At 40.7% G+C, this 23,048-nt stretch overlaps 1 protein-coding gene across 3 annotated transcripts in view; it reads left to right on the top strand.

Moving 5' to 3' along the window:
* PDE8A (phosphodiesterase 8A) overlaps positions 1-23,048 on the top strand; it is a 134,514-nt gene that overhangs the window by 60,756 nt on the left and 50,710 nt on the right. For all 3 annotated transcript variants that reach the window (XM_049852776.1, XM_049852777.1, XM_049852778.1), the window contains exons 4-8: positions 3,642-3,698; positions 4,530-4,584; positions 11,639-11,727; positions 15,688-15,766; positions 17,358-17,495. In XM_049852776.1, the coding sequence (XP_049708733.1) occupies positions 3,642-3,698; positions 4,530-4,584; positions 11,639-11,727; positions 15,688-15,766; positions 17,358-17,495 (418 nt within the window). The remainder of the gene's footprint in view (positions 1-3,641; positions 3,699-4,529; positions 4,585-11,638; positions 11,728-15,687; positions 15,767-17,357; positions 17,496-23,048) is intronic.

Raw genomic sequence — 23,048 nt, 5'->3', positions numbered from 1 at the left:
CACAGAGGAGGTATATAAAGAGTGCCTGTTTTTTTGTGTTAGGACAGCTTCACAAGGACATTTGGGTTGAGAGTCCTGAAGGATTAGCAGGAGTTTTGAAAGGAGGAAGGGTGGAGAAAACCTTTCTAGGTGAGGGAACAGCTTGTGTAGGGACAGGCATCAGTGAGCTCCGGGCGTCCAAGGCTCTTCTGCGGGTTTTATATAGCTGCTAGATCAGGCAGGTGTGAACTGTGGCTGATGGTGAAGCTAGAGCAGCAGACAAGAGCCAGATCACAAGGCCCTTGTATGCTGAGCCAAAGGCTTTAGACTTCACTCTGTAGACAGTTGAGACGCTGACATATTCTGTGCAAGTCAAGAGCATCATGAAAGATCATCCTGGCTGCCAAGTGGAGAGTGGAGTTGAAAAGGTAAGTCAGTGAGTTTTGAAGCTGTGTTGTACACCATCTTGTGTGATGCCTCCTGTCAGTGGCTCCTCCCAACTTCCTATCGAAAAACTCACAAAGATAGTAAGAGATGGACTGACCACAGCAATAAAAATACAAAGATAAGATGATAGAGATGTCAGAAGCTAGAGAAACAGAAAAGGACAGGGATTCCCACTATGTCTCTTGTACCTTGGGGACTAATTAAGAAGCCTGTTCTACAGGGACTGGAAGAACCCCTGAGACTATGGCCCCCAGATACCCTGCTAACTTGGAACTGAAGCCATTCCCAAAGCCCACTTTTCAGACAAAGGTTAGATTGATCTATAAAACAAACAATAACACACACGAGGAATGTGCTTCTTAGTTCAGTCAAATATATGAGACCAAATGGGTAACACCTGCCCAAAAGCAAGACGAGAAGGCAGGAAGGGACAGGACAACTGGACGAATGGAGAACCTGGGGTAGAAAGGGGGAGAGTGCTGTCACATTATGGGATTATAACCGACGTCACAAAACAATATGCGTATAAATTTTTGAATGGGAAACTAACTTGAGCTGTAAACTTTAACCTAAAACACAATAAAATTAAAAAAAAAAACAGAAGCCAGGTCTGGACTGTCCCTCATATACTTCAGTCTCAGAAGCAGAAAAGGCTTTGCTTCACTCTCACTGTGTCCTGCCAAGCCTGGGATGCTGGAGATGCACTGCCCAGAGGAACAGATGGCTAAGCCCCAGCTGGCCAGAGGCCTACCCTCCAGCCCCCTTCATTTACTTTCTATGTCTGTTTGGAAACTGAAGACAGGGAGCAGAGGGAGGTGGACAGAGACATAGTGTTTCCTGCCATGATGTAGAAGGGACAGAGGCATAAGCAGTCTGGGAACATTCTGTGAATATCTGCAATATTCACAGAACAACAGATTGCATCAAATTCTCAGGTTGAGTTAGATAACAGAGAGGAGAGCAGGTGCCTGCTCTGTGCAGTGGAGCCATGCTGTAGGATGCCTGCTGGCTACACTCTCTGAACCTGCATTTGCACCCTTTGACCTGATGTGCAGGCCTAGACTTAAGAGGAGGACAGCTGCTAACCCCAGAATGTGCAGTGAAGAAGCATACCATGAAGGAAGTGCAGGGAAGCTTCTGGCCCTCTGTGCTGGCAAACTCTCGGCCTGGGTTGATGTTGTTTCCTTACTCAGGGATGAGTAAGCAGTATAAAGAATGAGGCCTGTGAAAAGCTGTCACAGCATATGGAGGTGGAAAGAATAACCCTAAAGATTAAAAAAAAGATTATTTTCCACAAGCAACTAATGAACGTTTTAGAAGACATATGCTTAGTGTACTCAAAAGAAATGAAGCACTATTCCTTTGTGCAACAAGACCAGTACTTGGTAATGGAAGATTTTATAAAGGAGGCTGGCAGAAGTGAAGCATTGTGTAGAAACCTAAAATACATTAACAGAATTCAAATCCATGTTGAATGCTGAAGCAGGATTGAACTCAGAACGCCTGATGCTTTCATTCAATCTCTTGGTTCACTTTGGTCTGCAGGTTCTTTTTACCATTGTAAATTTCGTTCTTTTCAATCGGAAACTCGCTCTGCACAACAGAGAGAACAGGAGCAATGTATGGGCAATGGAGTTGTGCTTTTGTAAAACTTAGCCCATTAAAGGGCTTTGCTGTGTTCTTATAGGAAGCCTCCCTAATGTGGCCTTTTTCCCCCCGTTTTGTGTTGAGACTGTCATCAGAATCATTCGTAGTTGCCTTGAGACTGATAGATGCCCCCAATACCCATTTCCATTCTTTTCGTGACAACAGAATCTCTGATATTTAGCTGGGTTTATGGCCACCTAGAAAAATTCCCCAACTTTTCTCATAGTTGGCCAGTGGAAGTATTGTGTGCATCTTCTGGAAAGTGTCCTTGAAGGGAGGGTGCATGCCCTTCTTCTGCCCCCTTCTTACTGTCTGGAATGTGGACATTATGGCCAGAGCTCAAATATCTATCTTGGACTACAAGGAAGGAACCATGTACGGATACTGACAGGAGCCTGGTTCTGACGCTGCAGAGTGCCCTGAAAGTCTTGGACTGCCTCCTCTGCACATCCTTTGTTTTTTTAACTGTAATATGTTTTAAGTGAAAATTTACAATTCAAATCAGTTTCTCCTGCAAAAACTTATGCACACATTATTATGTGACCCTAGTTGCTCTCTCCCTAATGAGACAGCACACACCTCCTCTCCACCCTGTATTCTCCGTGTCCATTCAACCAGCTCCTTTCCCCCTTGCCTTCTTATCTCGCTTCCAGACAGGAGCTGCCCACATAGTCTCATGTGTCTACTCGAACCAAGAAGCTCACTCCTCACCAGTATCATTTTCTTTCTTACAGTCCAGTCCAATCCATGTCTGAAGAGTTGGCTTTGGGAATTGTTCCAGTCTTTTTTGGGGGGTGGGGGGTGGGGCTAACAGAGGATCTGGGAACCATGACCTCCAGGGTCTAGTTTCATTCAGACATTAAGTCTGATCTTTTTTATGAGAATTTGAGGTCTGCATCCCACTGTTCTCCTGCTCCATCAGGGATTCTCTGTTGTGTTCCCTGTCACGGCAGTCATTGGTTATAGCTGGGTACCATCTAGTTCTTTTGGTCTCAGTCTGATGTAGTATCTGGTTTATGTGGCCCTTTCTGTCTCTCCAGGCCCCCATCCTTAATTTTTCTATCAGGTATTGATTCTCTTCTTTCTAACATAAGAATTACCTAGTTTTGGATTTTTGTTGTTGTTGCCTCCATTCAGCCTAAGAACTCTTCATTCTTTGTGCTGCTTAGAATACAGTGGAGGGAGAGCTGATCCTTTTGCTCTTTCAACCCTACCTTAAGCGCAGCTGTCAGCTTGTGACAATACACATACCCTAGTGTTTCCCTTTGGAACAAGGCAGGGGAAATTCCCCACCTGAAACAACTTAGGTTAACAAAGACTAAAACAAATAGAAGGCACGTCACCTCAGCTGATACATTTGAACTCCGTAATTGTTATGGTTCCCACAGTCCACTGATCAGGAATTTATCTCCAAAAGAAAGAAAAGGTGAATCTAGAGTGTGAAGGGATTTTTTGCTCTCCCTTATTGCCCATCCCCCACTTTAATTGTTCTATCAAAATTAAGTGTATTTGTTTTTTAAAGAATTGTTTTAAATTTATTTGAAAGTTTTTTTTTTTTTTTTTTAAAGGTCTATCAGATCGTCAAAACTCTCAGAGAACACAGTTATTATTGGTGTTGTACGCAGGTAAACTTTTATTTTTTCTGGTGTTGAAATTCAGGTGTCAGTATAATGCTTGCCCTTAGAGATGGTTGAATAATAACTTGTATGCTGTCACAGGCATGATTCTTTTTAGTTTGGCCTTTTCTTTTTTATTCTTTCTTTCTTTCTTTTGCTTCTCCAGTTAACTTCATGGAGGGAATTTCTGTGGTTTTGAACTGCCTTTTACTTTAGAAATAGACAAACCATCAGAGAATTCTGTTCCTAAAAGTAGGAACGTTTTCCAGGGGTATCTTCTTGGGGCCTTCTAACTCAGATTTCTGTGAAGATTTGAATTTTCTAGAAATAGAGGAAAATCTTGTATTTCATCCTTAAACTGTAGATGAGAAAAGAATAGAAATATGTGAGGAGGAGGGGAGTATTCAAATAAATGTTTAGTTTATATATTTTTATAGATATAAGAAATTTTTCTGTGTCTTTTAAAATTTTTCCTGAGCTGTTAGGGGGAAGAGGGACCTTTTTTTTTTTTTTTTAATAAACTGAAGGTAGAAGCAAGTCAGAGTAATTTAGTTTACATTTAAATTTTTACATATTAAATAGGTATGTGCACATCCCTGTATTCTGACTAATGTAATCTTTGTATTTCAAGTATTAATATATACTGCCAAAAAGCTAAATATGAAATTGAAACAGAAAATTATTTTCAACTTTTATACTTTAGATTTTTATATTAACCTGATTCATCCAAAAGTACTCATTATGTCACAGTCGTCGTATTATGTAAATTAGTGCATAGTTAAAGGAGGGAGATATAATTGATAAAAACTATCTCTAACTTTTTACTGTGTTCTTTTGAAGGGGGGATAGAGAAGAGTCATCTGTAATGCCCCTCGTTGCTGCTGGTTTTACAAGGGTACGTACCAGCTTCTTTGTTATACGAGTATAATTCAGTGTGAGAAATTATTTTTTCTCAGTTCAGTGCTCAGCAAAAGTTTTGAATTAATTTGAAGTTAAAAAAAAAAATTGTCCTTATGCCATTACAGTTTGGTGTAACTTTATAACTGGGTAATCTAATCTACCACACTTTACTTTCTTATTCTCTTAAAACTATGTCTGCTAAAGTCACGTAAACAGAATAAAATCTCCTTTAATGCTTTACTCATTAAAAATTATACAGTGGGATATATTTTTATAATGCTTGTATGTATACATGCAGCTTTTTTCTTCTTTTTTTTATTTGTCCTTTAGATGAAGGTTTACAGAACAAACTGGCTCTCATTAAACAGTACACATATTATTTTATGGCATTGGTTAGCAAATCCATGACACATCAATACTGTCTCTTCTCAGCCTTGGGTTCCCTATTACCAACTTCCCTGTCCTCTATATGTATGCAACTTTTAAGACAAGTTCGGGGATTCTGTAAATAAGGCAACCCAAACACTGTTCTCTTTTCTTCCACCCCAGCTCTAAAATGTTGGTTTCTCCTAAGCCAAAAGTCTGCCGAGGGCTTTTGTCCGAACCAAGAACCAAACTGTTGCCGTCAAGTCAATTCTGACTCATAGTTACCCCGTAAGACAGAGTAGAACTGCCCCATAGAGTTTCCAGGGAGCAGCTGGTGGACTTGAACTCCTGACCTTTTGGTTAGCACTGAACACTTAGCCAGTGGTGCCACCAGGGCTTCATAAAAATATATCCAATGGTAAAGTGGGTTGCAAATGAAGCCTTGGAAATCATGATGGAGAAAACTGAAGTAAGGTTGACCTTTGGGCAAATTTCTAGCCCAAATTTGTATTAGTGAGGTAACAAGAAACTTCAAGCCATGAATTTAGTTTAACGTGGTTCTGGAAGAGGAGTAAGGCTAGGTAACTGGCAGAAGCAAATACAGATCCTTCCCAGAGGCCTTGGAGAATCTGTACAAGTAATTGTTCAAGATCAACAGGCAACACTCAGTCAAAACCATCCAACCCACAAGGAGTCAAGATATCATGACTAAGAACTACTGTGGGGGCAGGGGTGCAAGACAGCAGAAACAGACCTGCACACTCCTCAGTTAGTAGAATTATCAGACATGGATTATAAAGCAATTATGCGTAGTATATATAAAGAAATAAAAGACAACAAAAGCTTGACAATATCAGAAAGGAATAGGAACCTTATAAAAAGGGACGTAGCAGATTTTTAAACATAACAAATTGAGTTTTGAGAAATGAAAAACGTAGTAACTGAAAAATTTTAAACTTAGGCAGTAGATCAACAGAAATTATCCACCAGGTAGCACAGAGATACGAAATAAGTTAGAGAGCTTAGGAAATGTGGAGACCAGAGTGTAAAGGTTTAGCATAAATATAATTGGAGTTCTGGAAGGAGAGGAGAGAGAATGAAGCAGAGGAAGTATTTGAGGAGTGAATGAGAATTTTCCAGAACTGATGAAAGACTACAGTTCACAGATTCAAAAACTTCAGCAAAACCAAAGTAAATAAAAAGAAGACACATCATAGTGAATCCCCCAAAACAAAGAAAATGAAGAAAAGATCTTAAAATAAGCCAGAGAAAAAAAAGATTACCTTCAAAAGAATGACAGACTGATAACTTCTCAACAGCAACAAACAGGAAACAGGAGACAGTGGAGTAATATTTTTAATGTGGTAGGAAAAAATAATTGCCAACCTAGAGTTCTATACCCAGATAAACATCTTTCAAAAATGGGGATAAAATAAAGACTTTCAGAAAAGTGAAAACTAAGAGAGTAGATCCTTGCAAAAAGAAGTTCTAAATGATATAGTTGAAGCAGAAGGCAGGTGATCCCACGTGGAAGATATGAAATGCAGGAGGAATGTGGAGCAAAGAAAATGATGAATATGGGATAAACGCATTTACTGTATAAAACAGTACTTTTTTTTTTTTTTAGTCCAATTAGCGATTACAGAAAGAAAAAGACTGCAACCCAAGAATTATACCAGCTATGTTGCTGTTCACCTTTCAGGTCAAAAGAAAGATACTTGGGGGTATAAATAAAAATCAGAGACACATTCCCCTAAGAACCCTATCTGAGGAAAATAAACTGAGAAAAGAGTCTGACCATACAAGGAATGAACTAGAGCAGAAGCCTCAAGATAAGGGAAGATGAAGAGAGGAGGAAAAGTAGAGAGAAGGGAAGCCCACCATGTGCATTATCTCTCACACCACCCTCCTCTTGCTCTCGCTCTCCTTCTTTCTCTCTCTTTGTACATACATTTGTGCATATGTGTGTGTTTAGTTTTATCTATCTATCTATTAGACCTAAATGAATAAGTACAGACTAGAACATATAATATCCTTGCAACAGAAGAGACATAACAAAAGGGAAATTTAAATAATAGCTCAGTATTTAAGTTCTAGACTATCTTAGCAAACCGTAGGTGTTTGCAAGTTTGTGAAGAGGTGGTGGAGGTAAAACAGGGCCAGCTTAAGGTATGTGAAGGCCCTGAACACTGATAATCTGTGGTGCCCCTTGCTCTGCTTACTCACACCTTCGAATGACATATGTGAGTTATATATATACGTGTGTGTGTGTCTTAAGCTATCCATGATACAACTTCTTTTTTAAATGTGACTGTAATATTAGTGATTGAATGCAAAAGTGGAGTAGTATGCCATTTTAACGGAATGAGATGAGCTAGATGATAAAATTTTTAGTGGATGCAGGGTACTAAGATTTTTCCTATATATCACATTTTCTACAAAAAGAATATTCCACATATTCTACAACAAAGAAAATGAATCATTGAACTTAATTGCTTCAACAATCAATGTAAAATTCTGTTGATCTCCCACAACAAAAAATTGACTTTCACCACTTTTGCTTTTAGCAGCTCATACTTCAGTTTTGATGCTTGTTTCGTAATTCTTTGCAACGGTACACTTACTTGAGATTCTTTGCATTTGTGCGTCATCTGGGACTGGATCGTTAGGTTGCTTGATACCCAGACAAAACCCTGATCACTCTTCAAATGGGGACGTCTGCCTTCGCCCTGGCAACAGAAGGAACTCTGGAAGGGGCCCTGCGTCATACTCAGACTTGGAGATAATAGCCTGCAGATGCCCCACCTCTTAGGCCTCAGTCAGATAGGGTGTAATCCATTTATTGAGCAGGTAAAATCCATTCTGTTCACAGAAATAAACCAAAAAAACTGTTGCCGTCGAGTTGATTCCAACTCATAGTGAACCTACAGGACAGAGTAGAACTGCCCCATAGGGTTTCTAAGGAGCGGCTGGTGGATTCAAACTGCTGACCTTTTGGTTAGCAGCCGAGCCCTTAACCACTGTGCCACCAGGGCTTGCAGAAATAGGGCTGAGTAAATGTTCACAAGGATTTTTTTACATCTGAATGGAACAGTGTTACAGAACACAGTGGCTACTAGGATGTCTTCATGGGATATATAATTTAGTGGAGTGGGTCTGTGCTTCTCAGATCCACCTAATTTGCTTTAATTGGCATGAAATGCTTCCAGTAAATATTACATAAAAAAAAGCCAATGTCCCCAGCAATAAGAGATACTGGCAAATCCATGGCTTCTGTCAGTCCCTCTGCCATGGAGGATAATCATTTGTTGGCTAGTTGAGCTTTGGTTAGATGTTAGTGTAACAAACCACCACTTATCTGTTGGAAAAATACGGCTGTGGTGATAGAAATGACGGCAGAGGTTTTATTATAGAATTTTGTAAGACGAACGACTTCTTCATTGTAAATACCTTTTTTCAACAACATAAACAATGACTGTACACGTGGACCTTGCCAGATGGGATACACAAGAATCAAATCGACTACATCTGTGGAAAGGGAAGATGGGGAAGCTCAATATCATCAGTCAAAACAAGGCCAGGAGCCAGCTGTGGAACAGACCATCAATTGCTCATATGCAAGTTCAAGTTCAAGTTGAGTAAATTGAAGAAAACAAGTCCACAAGAGCCAAAATTTCAACCTTGAATACATCCCACTTGAATTTAGAGACCATCTCAAGAATAGATTGGATGCATTGAATGCTAACAGCCAAAGCTGAGATGAGTTGTGGGCTGACATCAAGGACATCATAAACGAAGAAAGAAAAAGTTCATTAAAAAGACAGGAAAGAAAGAAAACACCAAAATGGATGTCAGAAGAGACTCTGAAACTTGCTCTTGAACATACATTAGCTAAAGCAAGCTGAAGAAACGATCACGTTAAGAGCCGAACAAAAGATTCCAGAGGGAGGCCCGAGAAGACAAAGTATTATAATGAAATGTGCAAAGGCCTGGAGTTAGGAGACCCAAAAGGGAAGAAAATGCTCAGCATTTCTTAAGCTGAAAGAACTGAAGAAAAAATTCAAGCCTTGAAATGCAGTATTGAAGGACTCTGAGCAAAAAATTGAACAACACAGAAAGCATCAAAAAAAGACGGCATACACAGAGTCACTGTACCAAAAAGAATTTGCTGACATTCACCCATTTCAGGAGGTAGCGTATGATCAAGAGTCAATGGTACTGAAGGAAGAAGTCCAAGCTGCACTGAAGGCGTTGGCAAATAACAGGGCTCCAGGAATTGACGGAATACCAGTTGAGGTGTTTCAGCAAATGGATGCAGTGCTGGAAGCACTCATTCCATGCCAAGAAATTGGAAGACAGGTACCTGGCCAGCCGACTGGAAGAGATCCATATACATGCCCGTTCCAAAGAAAGGCAATCTAATGGAATGTGGTAGTTATCGAACGATATCATTATATCACATTGAAATAAAATTTCAGTGAAGATCATTCAAAAGCAGTTGCAGCCTGTCATGGATTGAATTGTGTCCCCCAGAAATACTGTCAACTCAGCTAGGTCATGATTCCCAGTATTGTGTGATTGTCCACCATTTTGTCATCTGATGTGATTTTCCTATGTGTTGTAAATCCCATCTCTTATGATGTGATGAGATGGGATTAGCAGCAGTTATGTTAATGAGGCAGGACACAATCTACAAGATTAGATTTTGTCTAAATCGAATCACTTTTGAGATATAAAAGAGAGAAGCTAGCAGAGAGTCAGAGGGACCTCATACCACCAAGAAAGCAATGCTGGGAGCAGAGTGTGTCTTTTGGACCCAAGGTTCCTGTGCAGAAAAGCTCCTAGACCACGGGAAGATTGATGACAAGGACCTTCCCCTAGAGAGAGAAAGCCTTCCACTGAAGCTAACACCCTGAATTTGGACCCCTAGCCTACTAGACTGTGAGAGGATGAATTTCTCTTTATTAAAGCCATCCACTTGTGGTATTTCTGTTATAGCAGCACTAGGTGACTTAAGACGCAGCAATAGATCGACAGGGAACTGCCAGAAATTCAAGCTGGATTCAGAAGAGGACATGGAACGAGGGATATCATTGCTGATGTCACATGGATCTTGGCTGAAAACAGAATACCAGAAAGATGTTCACCTGTGTTTTATTTACTATGCAATGGCATTTGACTGTGCATCATAAGAAATTATGGATAATGTTGCAAAGAATGGGAATTCCAGAACAGTTAATTGTGCTCAGGAGGAACCTGCACATAGAACAAGATGCAGCTGTTCGAACAGAACAGGGGGATACTGCGTGGTTTAAAGTCAGGAAAGGTGTGCATCAGGGTTGTATTCTTTCACCATACCTGTTTAATCTGTATGCTGAGCAAATAATCTGAGAAACTGGACTGTGTGAAGAAGAACGTGGCACCAGGATTGGAGGAAGACTCATTAACAACCTGCGATATGCAGATGACACAGCCTTGCTTGCTGAAAGTGAAGAGGGCTTGAAGCACTTACTGATGAAGATCAAAGACCACAGCCTTCAGTGTGGATTACACCACAATATAAAGAAAACAAAAATCCTCACAACTGGACCAATAAGCAACATCATGATAAACAGAGAAAAAAAAAGTTGTCAAGGATTTCATTTTACTTGGATCCACAGTCAACTCCCATGGAAGCAGCAGTCAAGAAATCAAAGGACGTATGTGTTGGGAAAATATGCTGCAAAAGACATCTTTAAAGTGTTAAAAAGCAAAGACGTCACTTTGAGGACTAAGGTATGCCTGAACCAAACCATGATATTTTCAGTCACCTGATATACATGTGAAAGCTGGCTAATGAATAAGGAAGACCAAAGAAGAAGTGATGCCTTTGAATTATGTTGTTGGCGAAGAATATGCCATGGACAGCCAGTAGAACAAACAGATCTGTCTTGGAAGAAGTACAGCCAGAGCACTCCTTAGAAGCAGGGATGGCGAGACTTTGTCTCGTGTACTTTGGACGTGTTATCCGAAGGGACCATTCCCTGGAGAAGGACATCATGCTTGGTAACGTAGAGTGTCAGGGAAAAAGGAAGACCCTCAATGAGATGGATTGACACAGTGGCTGCAACAGTGGGCTCAAATACAGCAAAGATTTTGAGGATGGCTCAGGATGGGGCAGTGTTTCTGCTGTACATGGGGTCACCATGACTCAGTGGACCTAACAACAGCAACAACAACAGTGTAGCAAAGTGCAGCCTCAGTGGAGGTGAGATACAGGTGCGAATAGAAATGGAAGCATATTTTCCCTTACTGTGAGCTTATATGAATTTAAAGAGGATTCAATGTTACTCTTCAATAAGTGATATACTCTATAAAAGCCTAATATTTAAGACTGTAGTTAAAAAATTGTCTCCTCCGTATTTTACCCTCTGCTTTAGCAATGCCATGCAGAGCATCAAAATCCCCTTTACTCAACTCAAAGCACTGAAAGAAAAAGCATTCTTAAACTGTGTTTTTTGAAAAGCTAATTTGGTGCCCTGTAAGCTTCATCTCTCTTCTTCTGTTCATCGGTAATGATGATATTTTTTAGATTTCAGTTTCCCAATTGAGAAATTCGTTGAAAAGAACTGATTATTTGTATCGAGATTCCTAATTTAAAGATGTACATTTGCTTATCCACATAGCTCCCCTTTCTTTTGTAGAGGTATGTAGAAAACCCCAGCGTCATGGCCTGTTACAATGAGCTGATCCAGCTGGAGTATGGAGAAGTGCGATCCCAACTGAAACTCAGGTAATTCTACCACTTTCAGAAATCCAGTGGGCCACACAGGCCACTGTTACAAGTGAGAACTTTGGATGTGGGTTTACTTTGTAGCCATATCTGACCTCTTGCTAAAATGGGGTATGGCAGTAAGGAGGGGTTGGCAGAGTGCCACCTCTCATTGTACAGACTTCTGGAGTCTACCTTGGTTTCTGGTGGTCACCTTAGTGAATGGATACCCTCATTGAAAGTAGGGGCATGAAAATTATACTACGAGAAAAAAAGCAGGATACAAAGTTGTATATACTCAGTTACCTATTTTGTTTTTTAAGGAAAAAATAAATACTTTTACTGTATACACACACCCTGTTATAAACATTGGTTATCTCTTGGAAGTGTCATTTTTTCTTCTCTAGTATAAGTGTTTTATGATTTGCTCTTGATAAACAGTTTTTTAAAGAAGTGAAATATAAACGGAAGCCTGTTTCCTTGTAGAGCAAGAAAAACAGAAAAATATTTAATGTTGAAAGAATGCTGAAACCCTGTCTCCTTCACTCATCCCTAAATCCAATCATTAACCATGTCCTATTGTTTTTAATTCCTAAGTACCTTTGGAATCTGTCCACTTATATTCATCTTCACTGCCGTTCTCTTAGTTTAGGTTTTTACCGTCTCTTACCTGAATGATTGAAACAGCCAGTTTAGTCTCCCCACATCTAGTCTTGACTCCTTGTCCATTCTCCACGCTGTAGTAACACATTATTCCATTTGTGTTACTGTTCTGTGACTCCCTGCTGCCTCCAAGATGAAGTCCCAACTCCAGAATGTGGCCTGCAGGCTTCTCCACGGCCCGTCTACCACTCACTTCTCTGGCTTCATCTCCCATCATGCCCTGCCTGATGCTCTGCTCCTGGTGACAGCCAAATGGAAATATAAAAATATGAAGCGAAGGAGAAAATGCAGGACTAGGGAACTGGGGAAAACAGAGAGTTGTCTTGCCAGATATTAAAATGCATTTAAAAGCTGTAACAAGCAACTGTGTTACTGCTAGATCAGTGAACTAGAATGTAAAGTCCAGAAACAGACTTCAGTACATTTAAGAATTTAGTATATGATCCACACAGCATTTTAAATCTACAGGAGAAAGAGTGGACTTTCCATTGAATAAAATTGTGACAACTAGTTAATTATTTGGGAAAAAATTAAGTTATATTCCTATTTCAAACTCTACTAAAGATAAACTCTAATAAATTAAAGATTTAAATGTAAAAAATAGGACCACAAAAGTAAAAAATGTAAGTGAATGTATATAATCACATGATGAAGTCTTTTCTCAGCACGGCTTAAAAACCAGCTTCCACGAAGGAAGGGGATCAGATTGGACAGCATTAAAATGTTGAGCTTGTTTTACAGTTCAAAAAATGAAACAAGCATTATAAAATGTTAAAAATTTAGACAAATGACAAACTAGAAATAAATGTTTGTAACATATAGGGCAGACATTAGGTTAATATGCTAAATGTGTGAAGAGCTTTCATGAACCAATTAAAAAAAAGGAAGCATCCCAGTAGAAAAATTTTTTAAAGATATGGTTAAGAGTTCATAAGGGATATAAATGGTTAATAAACATGACAAGAGATTCAGCCTCACTAGTGATCAAAGAAATGCAAATGATGTGCCATTTTTTATTTGCCAGATCTGCAAAAATGAAAGAATGGTAAATTTCTCACAACTCCAATTCCTCCAAGCTTGTTATATCAGAAGTGGGAACTTTTTTCTTATTTTAATTTTTTAAATAACAGTTTATTGAGGTATAATTCACATACTAACTCTTGGTTTTTTATGCACTAAGAAATAGCTAATTTCCATTAGCTAAGCTGCTTTGTCTTGTTTGGCAAGACAGTTTAGTAATACAGGAGTAATGTAAAAGTATTGTTATTCTTACAGCCTCCTTGTCACTATCGATAAAGTTTATGAACAAGCAGGCAGTTCCTTTTTTTCATCTTCTGAGGCAGAGAATCTCTATTACATCTTGTAGGAGATTCCTTGTGCAAGAAAAAACCCAGAAGCAACCCAAATGTCTAGTAATAGGCAATTTGTTGAATAAATTACAACATAACCTTACAATAGAATATTATACAGTTATAAAAAGTGATGATTGAAAACTGTAGTTATTGATGTGAAAATATATTAATGTATATTTTTAAGTGAGAAAAGCAGATTATAAAACTGTAGCACATGACCCCATTTTTATAAATATATACACACCCACACCCACACCATAGTTTTATACAAATAATGCATGCCTTCTGTTTGTTTGCCAGCTGCACTTGCTCTGAGGTATTTTTATAAGCACACTGTGCTATTTTTTTTCTTTTTACAGCAACATGTAAAAAAAAAAAAATTGGCCAAGTGGTGCTAATAAAAGTACTATGCGGGGGGAGGGCGAGGCTGGCAGACCTAGAAGGTGCATACATATTATTTGCTTAAAACTACAGGGGTGTGTATGCATGTGTGTATGTATCAAATATATATATATATGTATAAGATAGATATTTACATCAGAAAAGGTCTAGAGCGCTATTTGCTATGTCTAGGTATTGGGATTTCAGATGATTTGAACTCATTTATTTCGTTAACAGCTTTATTGAGATATAATTCACATAGCAGATAATTCGCGCATTCAGAGAATACAAATCAGTGGCTTTTAGTGTATTCGCAGAGTTGTGCATCCATCACCACAAACAATTTTTGAGTATTTTCATCACCCCCAATGAGAAAACCTGCACCCTTTAGCCATCACTTTCTAATCCCCCAATTCCTTGTATTCCCCTTAGCCCTAGGCAGCCACTAACTTACTTTCTGTCTTTATAGATTTGCCTGTTCTCCATATTTTATATAAATGGAATCATACAATAAGTGGCCTTTTGTGTCTGGCTTCTTTATTTAGCACAATGTTTTCAAGGTTTATCCATGTCTTAGTACTTCATTTTGTTTTATGGCTGAATAATATTCCATTGTATGGATATACCACATTTTGTTTATCCACTCAACAATTGGTAGACATTTGAGTTGTTTTCACATTTCAGCTATTATGAATAATGCTGTTATGAACATTTGTGTACAGGTTTTTGTGTGGGGCTATATATTCATTTCTCTTGGGTATATCCTTAGGAGTAGAATTGCTGGATTGTATGGTAACTCTACTTTTAACCGTTTGAGGAACTACTAGACTGTTTTACAAAGGGGCTGTACTATTTTAGATTCCTACCAGCAGTATATGAGGCTTCCAATTTCCCTATATCCTTGCCAACACTGGTTATTATCTGTCTACTATTATAGCCACCCTAGTGGGCATGAAGTGGCATCTCATTTACTTATTCTTTATTTTCTAATTTCTTTCAATAAACATTTGCTACTTATGTAATAAAATGTTTTCAAACACTAAGGACATACAAAAATGCTCACAGTATAAGTCAAGGGAAGAAATCTAGTCATTCCAGGCAATCCCAATTTTGTGAAAATAATATGTTTCAAGTAATAGCTACAAGTGATTGAATGCCTCCACTCTGCCAGACTCTGCTGGGTACTTGACTCCATTCTCTTGTGTAGTCCTCACAAGGCCTCTTCAGGGGGTGAGAAGGTACATTTGACATGGTTCAGTGATTTACCCAGGGACCCACAGCTGGTGAAGAGCTGTGATTTGAACCCTGGTGTTTGTTCTGCCCTGGCCTACTGCCTCCTCAGGTTGGAAGGAAAGACAACAAATTCTGAATAGGAATGCTTCGTCAAGGGAGTGGGGGGAGGAACAGGGATGTCTGTTTCTTCTTTATGCTTTTTAATATCCCTTCCTTTTTTCCTTGAATGTGTATGCATTACCTTTTAATCAGACAGAAAAAAAAAACAGCATTTAAATAATGCAGTACCCCAAGAATGTATTAGATTTTTAGTCTTTATATTAATCAGTGCTTTGTTTTGCTATCCGTAAAGGGCTTGTAACTCAGTATTCACTGCACTAGAGAAAAGTCAAGAAGCAATTGAAATTACAAGTGAAGACCACATTATACAGGTTTGTTAGTTTGGAAATTTGTCCTTCTGGGTTTTTTGTTTTGTTTGCTTTCATTTTTAGCTTTGTACCCCTGTGATGTGATTTTTTTTTTTTCTTTTTGAACTTCAAGAAACCAATCTTTCCTTAGAGAATTATCAGAACAAAATTACAAAATATATAATTTAAAACAAATTCCTTATAGATAAAAAATAGTAAAGACTAAGGTGCTAGAAAAATGTTTTGTAGAAATGCCACATTTGTATTCCTATTTCTCACTGTGCAGATAGTTAGCACTTAAAGAAATTTACTAGAAATAATTAAAGCATTTCAAAACTAACAGACCTAGGAATGATTGAATAAGTTATCCATTATTATTAAAGTGGGTTTACATAAGTGACTTAAAATAAATGACTTGTTGGGTTACTGTTAGATAACAACCAAAAAGGGAGTTGTGCCAGAGAAATGTTCCTTTTATCTGAGAATTAGTTCCACTTTGATTTTAGTTCTCGGCGTTCCCGTTCTCCACCTTAACTTGTGCCTGTCTTGGTAATGAGTTGATAGTATCATCATTCAGGGATCAGTGCCCTGAGAGGCAACACAGGGCAGTGGTTGAGGGCACAGGCTTTGGTGTCAGGTAGGTCTGTGTAACTTCGGGCAAGTCACTTAAATCCATCTGAATCTGCTTCCTTGTCTGTACAAATGGGAATAACAATAATACTAACAACCTACCTTTCGTAAGAGTGTTCTGAGGACTGAACAAAGTAATGTGTGTGAAGTCCTCGCTATAGTGCTTAGCGAGGAAGACAAACCTCGATAAGCAGGGTCAACTATTGTTTTATCATCATTAGCATATGTGTAGCTTTCCCATACGTTTTCTCCTAGTCTTATAACCTATTTGAAATGTAACTATAAAGCGTTAGGTTTATAAACACTTTCTAGTTCATAGCCTGCTTTCTACACACATAATTCATTTGAATCATGAGATAGGCAAAGTAAGTATTTCATTCCCATTATACAGATGCATAGAGTGCCTCGGAGGGGCTAAGTGACTCGTGGAGGTCAGACAAGTGTGTGCAGTGAGAGCAGAGCCTGGGTTAGTTCCTGGGTAGTGCAAATGGTTAAGCACTAACTGCTAGCCACCCAGAGGCACCTCAGAAGACAGGCGTGGCCACCTGCTTCCTGCTTCACAGCCTTGAAAACCCTGTGGAGCAGTTCTACTCTGCACACGTGAAGTTGCTATGAGTCAGAATCGATTCAAAGGCAACTAACAGCAAGAGTCTGGTGCTGTATTCCATTGTATCATAAACAGCCCTGTTGTAGCAGTCTCCATGCGGATTTTTCCTCTGCCATTGTTTAAGTGGGAGTAGGCCTACCACGCCTTGCCGGAACCTCATGGGAACACTGTAGAACGCTCAGCCAGGTGTCACTGGAGCAGAAACTTCTCTGGACTCCAGGGTTTTTATGGGGTGTGCTCTTGCAGTTTTAGAACTGCCATGGTTCCTGAGCCTTCTAGGGGATGAATATGATGGCTTTGGTTGAAGACCCTTAATTGCCCTCTTTTCAAAATTTCTTTTAATTCACTTGATGTTTTTTCTTTTGTTTCCCCCACCAGTATGCAAATCCTGCATTTGAAACAACAATGGGCTATCAGTCAGGTGAATTAATAGGGAAGGAGTTAGCTGAAGTGCCTATAAATGAAAAAAAGGCTGACTTGCTCAATACTATAAATTCATATATCAGGATTGGCAAGGTAAGTAAGAGGTCAGTACCTTTTTTACTTTGAAATAACAAAGTGGGAAGGAAGGAGACTTAGAGCTCATTGAGCATTGCAAGTGCCAGGTAATCTCAGTCTTACTCTTCCCAACAGCCTGGGGAAGTTTAGGTAGTGCTATCCTTATTATCCCCATTTTGCAGAAGAGGAATTTGAGGCCAAGTAAGTATATTTTTATGGTATGATTAGCCAATAAGCAGAGTAACTGTAATTGGCATTTAAAATCATTGTTTTCATCTTTGTAATAATTGATCTAAGTGGTAAAAAAAAAAAAGATGTTGGTAAATGTTCTGAGTTAAGTGGTTTCCAGTGAGGCAGCACATTCTCAGAACTCAGCTGAGCCCAGTGGTTCTCTGAGCCTCATTCATTCATTCAGCATTTTTTGAATACCTGCTGTGTGCCAGGCATTGTGCTAGATCCTGGTACAGAAAGAAGAGCAAATGAAAAATTCCTGCATTTAGAGAGCTTATATTCCAGGGTGGGAAACTAACAAAAACATTTATTACAAATAATGTGAGAAGTCGCATAATCATAGTGCTGAAGGAAAGGCAGGCGCGGAGTCTGGAAGGTGGTTTCTCTTCTGAGGTGGCTCTGGCAGCATCTCGCTGTTCGTACGTTTTAAAACGTGATGAGAAGAAAGAGTCTACTGCTGTCCCAGTGATTCTTGGTGCTTTCTGCTGGGTTCTTTTTCACTTTTGGAAGTTGGGTAGGGACCATTAATCTGATTATTCAAAACGTCTGACTATTGGTGACCTCCTGTCCTACCCCCTCTGTGGAGACCCCAGAGGAAGGGGTGCCCTCTGCCCTGTGGCATTTGGCTCTCCCAAACCACAATTGGGGCAGGACTTACACCCCCTACTTGGACTGGGCCCCTTAAAGACACTGAGTGAGCTTTTTTCCCCTCTGCTTTCCCATGGCTCTGAGCACACGGGAGTGCCTTGAAATAAGAATACAGAAAGCACAGGTAACTGCAAGGGCCCTGAGATGTGCTATCGGGGGAATAACAAAAGTGGACACTAATAGAAGACTATTTTGCCTTCAACTTTTCTACCACAAATGACTTTTTTTTTTTAATTTTATTGTGCTTTAGATGAAAGTTTATGGTGCAAATTAGTTTCTCATTCAAAAATTTATACACAAATTGTTTCGTGACATTGGTTGCAATGTCCTCAATGTAACAGCATTCTCCCTCTTTGTACCTTGAATTCCCCGTGTCCATTTGTCCAGTTTTCCTGTTTCTTCCTGCCTTCTTGTCTTTGCTTTTGGGCAAGTGTTGCCCATTTGTTCTCATATATGCGATTGAACTAAGAAGCATGTTCTCTAACTGAACGAGGGTTCTAGTCCTGTCCTATCAGCCAGTCGAAATGAGATGGACGCCACACCACCAGTTGCAAGCGAAACAAAGTAGAAATTTATTCTCTGAGCAGACAAGGAGCAACAGGGGGTCTAGCGACTCTACGGCCACGTGCTCACTGTCTGAGGGGCTTGGGGAGTTGTTTATTTCCAGTGGTGTCTGGGGGTTGGGTTTGGTGCCCGGCACTCTCTGCCCTTAGCCCTCCACGTCCACATTTGGAGGTCCCGATGTTGAATCATGTCGGTGATGTGCAGGTCCAAGGACAGATTGAGGGCACAGCTCTTAAGGTCCTGTGCAGGCGCCAAAGTCTTGGTTCATGCATGTGTAGGATTCTGGCACCAAATTCAAACTGTGGTTAGGGCGGAAGCATGGTTGGGCCAAACGGCAGTTGGAAGCTGTGGCATGGCAGGCTGCAAGGGGGAGCGGGGAACAGTGGGGGAGCAGGAGAAAGTCTCCGCTGAGGCTCCAGTTCCTCATAAGTGCTATCATTTGTTTTATAGGCCTGTCTAATCTTTGGCTGAAAGGTGAACCTTGGGAGTGGCTTCACTTCTGAGTTAGCAGGGTATCTGGGGTCCGTAATCTTGGGGGCTCCTTCAGTCTCTGTTAGACCAGTAAGTCTGGTATTTTTTTGTGAGTTTGAATTTTGTTCTACATTTTTCTTCTGCTCTGTCCGGGACCCTCTATTGTGATCACTGTCAGAGCTATCAGTGGTGGTAGCCAGGTGCCATCTAGTTCTTGTAGGCTCAGGCTGGTAGAGGTTGTGGTTCATGTGGTCACTTAGTCTTTTGGACTAGTATTTTCCTTTTGTCTTTGGTTTTCTTCATTCTCCTTTGCTCTGGATGGGACAGGACCAATAGATGTATCTTAGATGGGCGCTTGAAAGCTTTTAGGACCCCAGACGCTATTGACCAAAGTAGGATGTAGAACATTTTCTTTATGAACTATGTTATGCCAGTTGAGCTAGATGTCCCTTGAGACCACGGTCCCCACAGCCTTCAGCCCCAGTAACTCAGCCCCTCAAGGTGTTTGGATGTGTCTAGGAAACTTCTATGACTTTGCTTTGGTCAGGTTGTGCTGACTTCCCCTATATTGTGTATTGTTTTTCCGTTCCCCAAGGTCGACACTTGTCTACTATCTAGTTAATGATTTCCCCTCCTTGTCCTTCCTTTCTCTCATAACCATCAAAGGTTTTTTTTTTTTTTCTATGTGTAAACCTTTTCTTGAGTTTTTATAATATGCTGACGGCACTGGGTTTTTTTTAATATTAATTATGCTATCATAATTATCATTGTTGGTCTTTGTTGTTGCGCTCCTCTTGGTGTCTTCCCATGCCTTAGTCCTGTTTTGCTGATTTCCCCTGTACAGTGTATTGCCTTTCCCTTTACCAGTATTAACACGTGTCTTCTGTTTGGTAGTTTTCCCTCCCTCCCCCTACCATCCTTGGTATTTTTTTTTCTTGTGTGTAAACCTTTTCTTGTTTCTTTATAATAGTGAGTGGTCTCATGCAATAACATGTCCTTTCATGATTAACTTATTTCAGTCAGCATGATGCCCTCCAGATTCATGCATGTTGTGAGACGTTTTACAGATTTATCATTGTTCTGTATCATCCCATAGTATTCCATTGTGTGTATGTACCATACTTAGTTTATCCATTCGTCTGTTGATGGGCACTTAGGTTGTTTCCATCTTTGTTCTTTAGTGAATAATGCTGCAGTGAACATGGATGTGCATATGTGTATTCTTGTGATAGCTCTTATTTCTCTAGGATGTATTCCTAGGGAAGATGCTTTTCTTAGAGGGTAGAAGGTCCTCTGGCAAGAGAAATGAAGGATGGATGAAGAGACCTTAGGTGCTCAGGTGCACTGAGGAGTTAGATTTAGTGTTTCTCTTCATGGGTGAGAAGGGTGTACTCAGAAGGGACTGCAGGAGGGCATTCATCCCATACCACAGCAGCCTTGGTAGGGGCTTTACCTTGACAGCCCAGCCTGGCATTTAGGTCCCCGGCTGCCACTGGGTCAGCTGACGGTTTTGTTGAATATGTGAGCTTCACCTGGGAGTGAGCCAGAGATGGCCCTCCTGTACCTTGATCTGGTAACACTTATATTGAAGCATTGCATGCTCCTGTCACAGAGGAGTACAAGTGGACCAGGGAGGCGAGGTGGCCATTCAGTCTGTGGGAACAACTTCTTGTCCCTATTGGAGTTATGCTGTTGGGCACCACGTACAAAGGGCATCATACTTGAATAGCAAGAGACTTGTTCTCTAAAATCTATATTTATCGTTAGCAGAGATATGAAATGTTATATTATCAATCTCTGTACTGCTTTATTTCAAAAAGGAACTTGGTTATGTTGTGCCTGTCTCAAAGTTCTTGGGGAGAGTGGAAAAGCAGCCATTTGTCCTTTTTCAGTAACCTGTTGGTTTGCTGGCAACACTGCAGCAGACAAGCTGCCTAGCGGACCAGTTTTTTGAGGTGAAAAAATACATAGCTTTTCTAATTCCATCTCCTTAGGGAGAAGAGGAGCTTGTTGAGGAGGCAGCCATCCCTGTGGAACAGTGGAAGCCTGTGGTCAATGAGGAGAGGCCAGGCATCCACCAAGAGTGGGACGGAGAAAAGAGACTTAGGAAGGTGTCAGATGACCAGGGGTGGATGGGTTGGAGCGTCAGATTCTAAGTGTGCCAATAAATTGGATATTCTTGGGAGCAGAGGAGAAATTCTGACTACTCAGGCAAAGAACATTCCAAACACTGACCACTCTCCACTAACACTCTATACCTGTTATTCTCAGCCAAGGGCTCCTCTTTTGAGTATAATTCATACTATTAGGTACCTTGAATTTCAGCCCCCGCACTCATACTTCTTTGTATCCGCATTTATATCCTTCTTGACTCTCTTGCCTTTTTTTCTTGCCCAAGGCTTCTCAGTCTATCAGAGTTCTAAAACCCAGTCTCATGTCTTCTTAGATACCTGTTGCCGTCAAGTCATTTCAAACTCATAGCGACCCTATAGGACAGAGTAGAAGTTCCCCATAGAATTTCCAAGGAGCGGCTGGTGGATTCCAACTGCCGACCTTTTGGTTAGCAGCCAAGCGCTTAACCACTGAGCCGCCATACCTGGCCTTAACATTGTCTCTTCTTTCAGAAATTTTGAGTTTTTTCCCCTCAGAAATTGTGTCTTATTTTTCCCCTGGCTTATAATAGATGCTGAATAAATGCTGGCTGTGTCCATGATAACAGTATGTACATGCTGTCTGTCTGCACTGCACATGGAAATATGCTGTGCCTCAAACTTCCAGGCAGCCGTTAGACTGCTAGGAATGAGACACCTACACCCACTGGCACCAGCCATTCTATGGGTGTTATGGTTATCTGTGATTGTGCTGGACACACAAGACACTTTCCCAGTGCTGGCAAAATGAAAGCCATTATTATTTATAAAAAAGCAAACATTAAACAATAACAACAGATTCCCAAAGGAGAACCACTTACCCGTTCCCAGATTATCTGTGTCCATTCTTAATGTCACGGGCAGATGCGCCCTGGATCAGGTCAGATGCTGTGTTCATATCACTGTTGCCTCCAGCTACCACCATGCTGTTCAGGGGGCCTGCGTGACTCCTGAAACTTGCTCTGCTGCTGGGCCTTGCTGGGCCTCACTGCCGGCTGGAAGACTCCTGCACAGGATCTCCTGAGCATCTTCAACTGGGCTGTTCTCGGCCTCTGCTGCCAGCTCCTGCTATGCTGTCCGGGCCTGCAGGGCTCTCCTGCCAACCATGCTACCGGGACCCCCACTGCTGCGGGGTGGGAAGGCATGCAGCCCCTGCACGGGGCACACCTAGGCCTCTGTCCTGCACAAGCAAGTGTTGCAGCTCTTTTAATTCCCCTGGCAAGCCTCCTGCCAGAGGAGTTCTCCTCTGCCCTGCTGGAGAAAAAACTGTACAGGATCCTCCGAGGCAACCCGCGCATGGAGCACACTCAGGCCTCTGCCTTGCACAGGCAAGGGTTACGTTTCTTTTAGCTCTGCTGGCAAGCCTCTTGCCTGAAGGCATTCTGCTCACTGCTGCTGTCTCTTACCAGTTTTCAGCATTTGCTTTCTTTTGGGTCTAGGAGATTTTCAGTGCAGGGACCCTGAGTCCTTGGTCCAAAGGATGTGTTCTGCTCCAGACTCCTCCTCT

This window comes from Elephas maximus, chromosome 13 (assembly GCF_024166365.1).
Source record: "Elephas maximus indicus isolate mEleMax1 chromosome 13, mEleMax1 primary haplotype, whole genome shotgun sequence".
Classification (NCBI taxonomy): domain Eukaryota; kingdom Metazoa; phylum Chordata; class Mammalia; order Proboscidea; family Elephantidae; genus Elephas; species Elephas maximus.
This window is presented reverse-complemented; position numbering and strand designations above follow the sequence as displayed.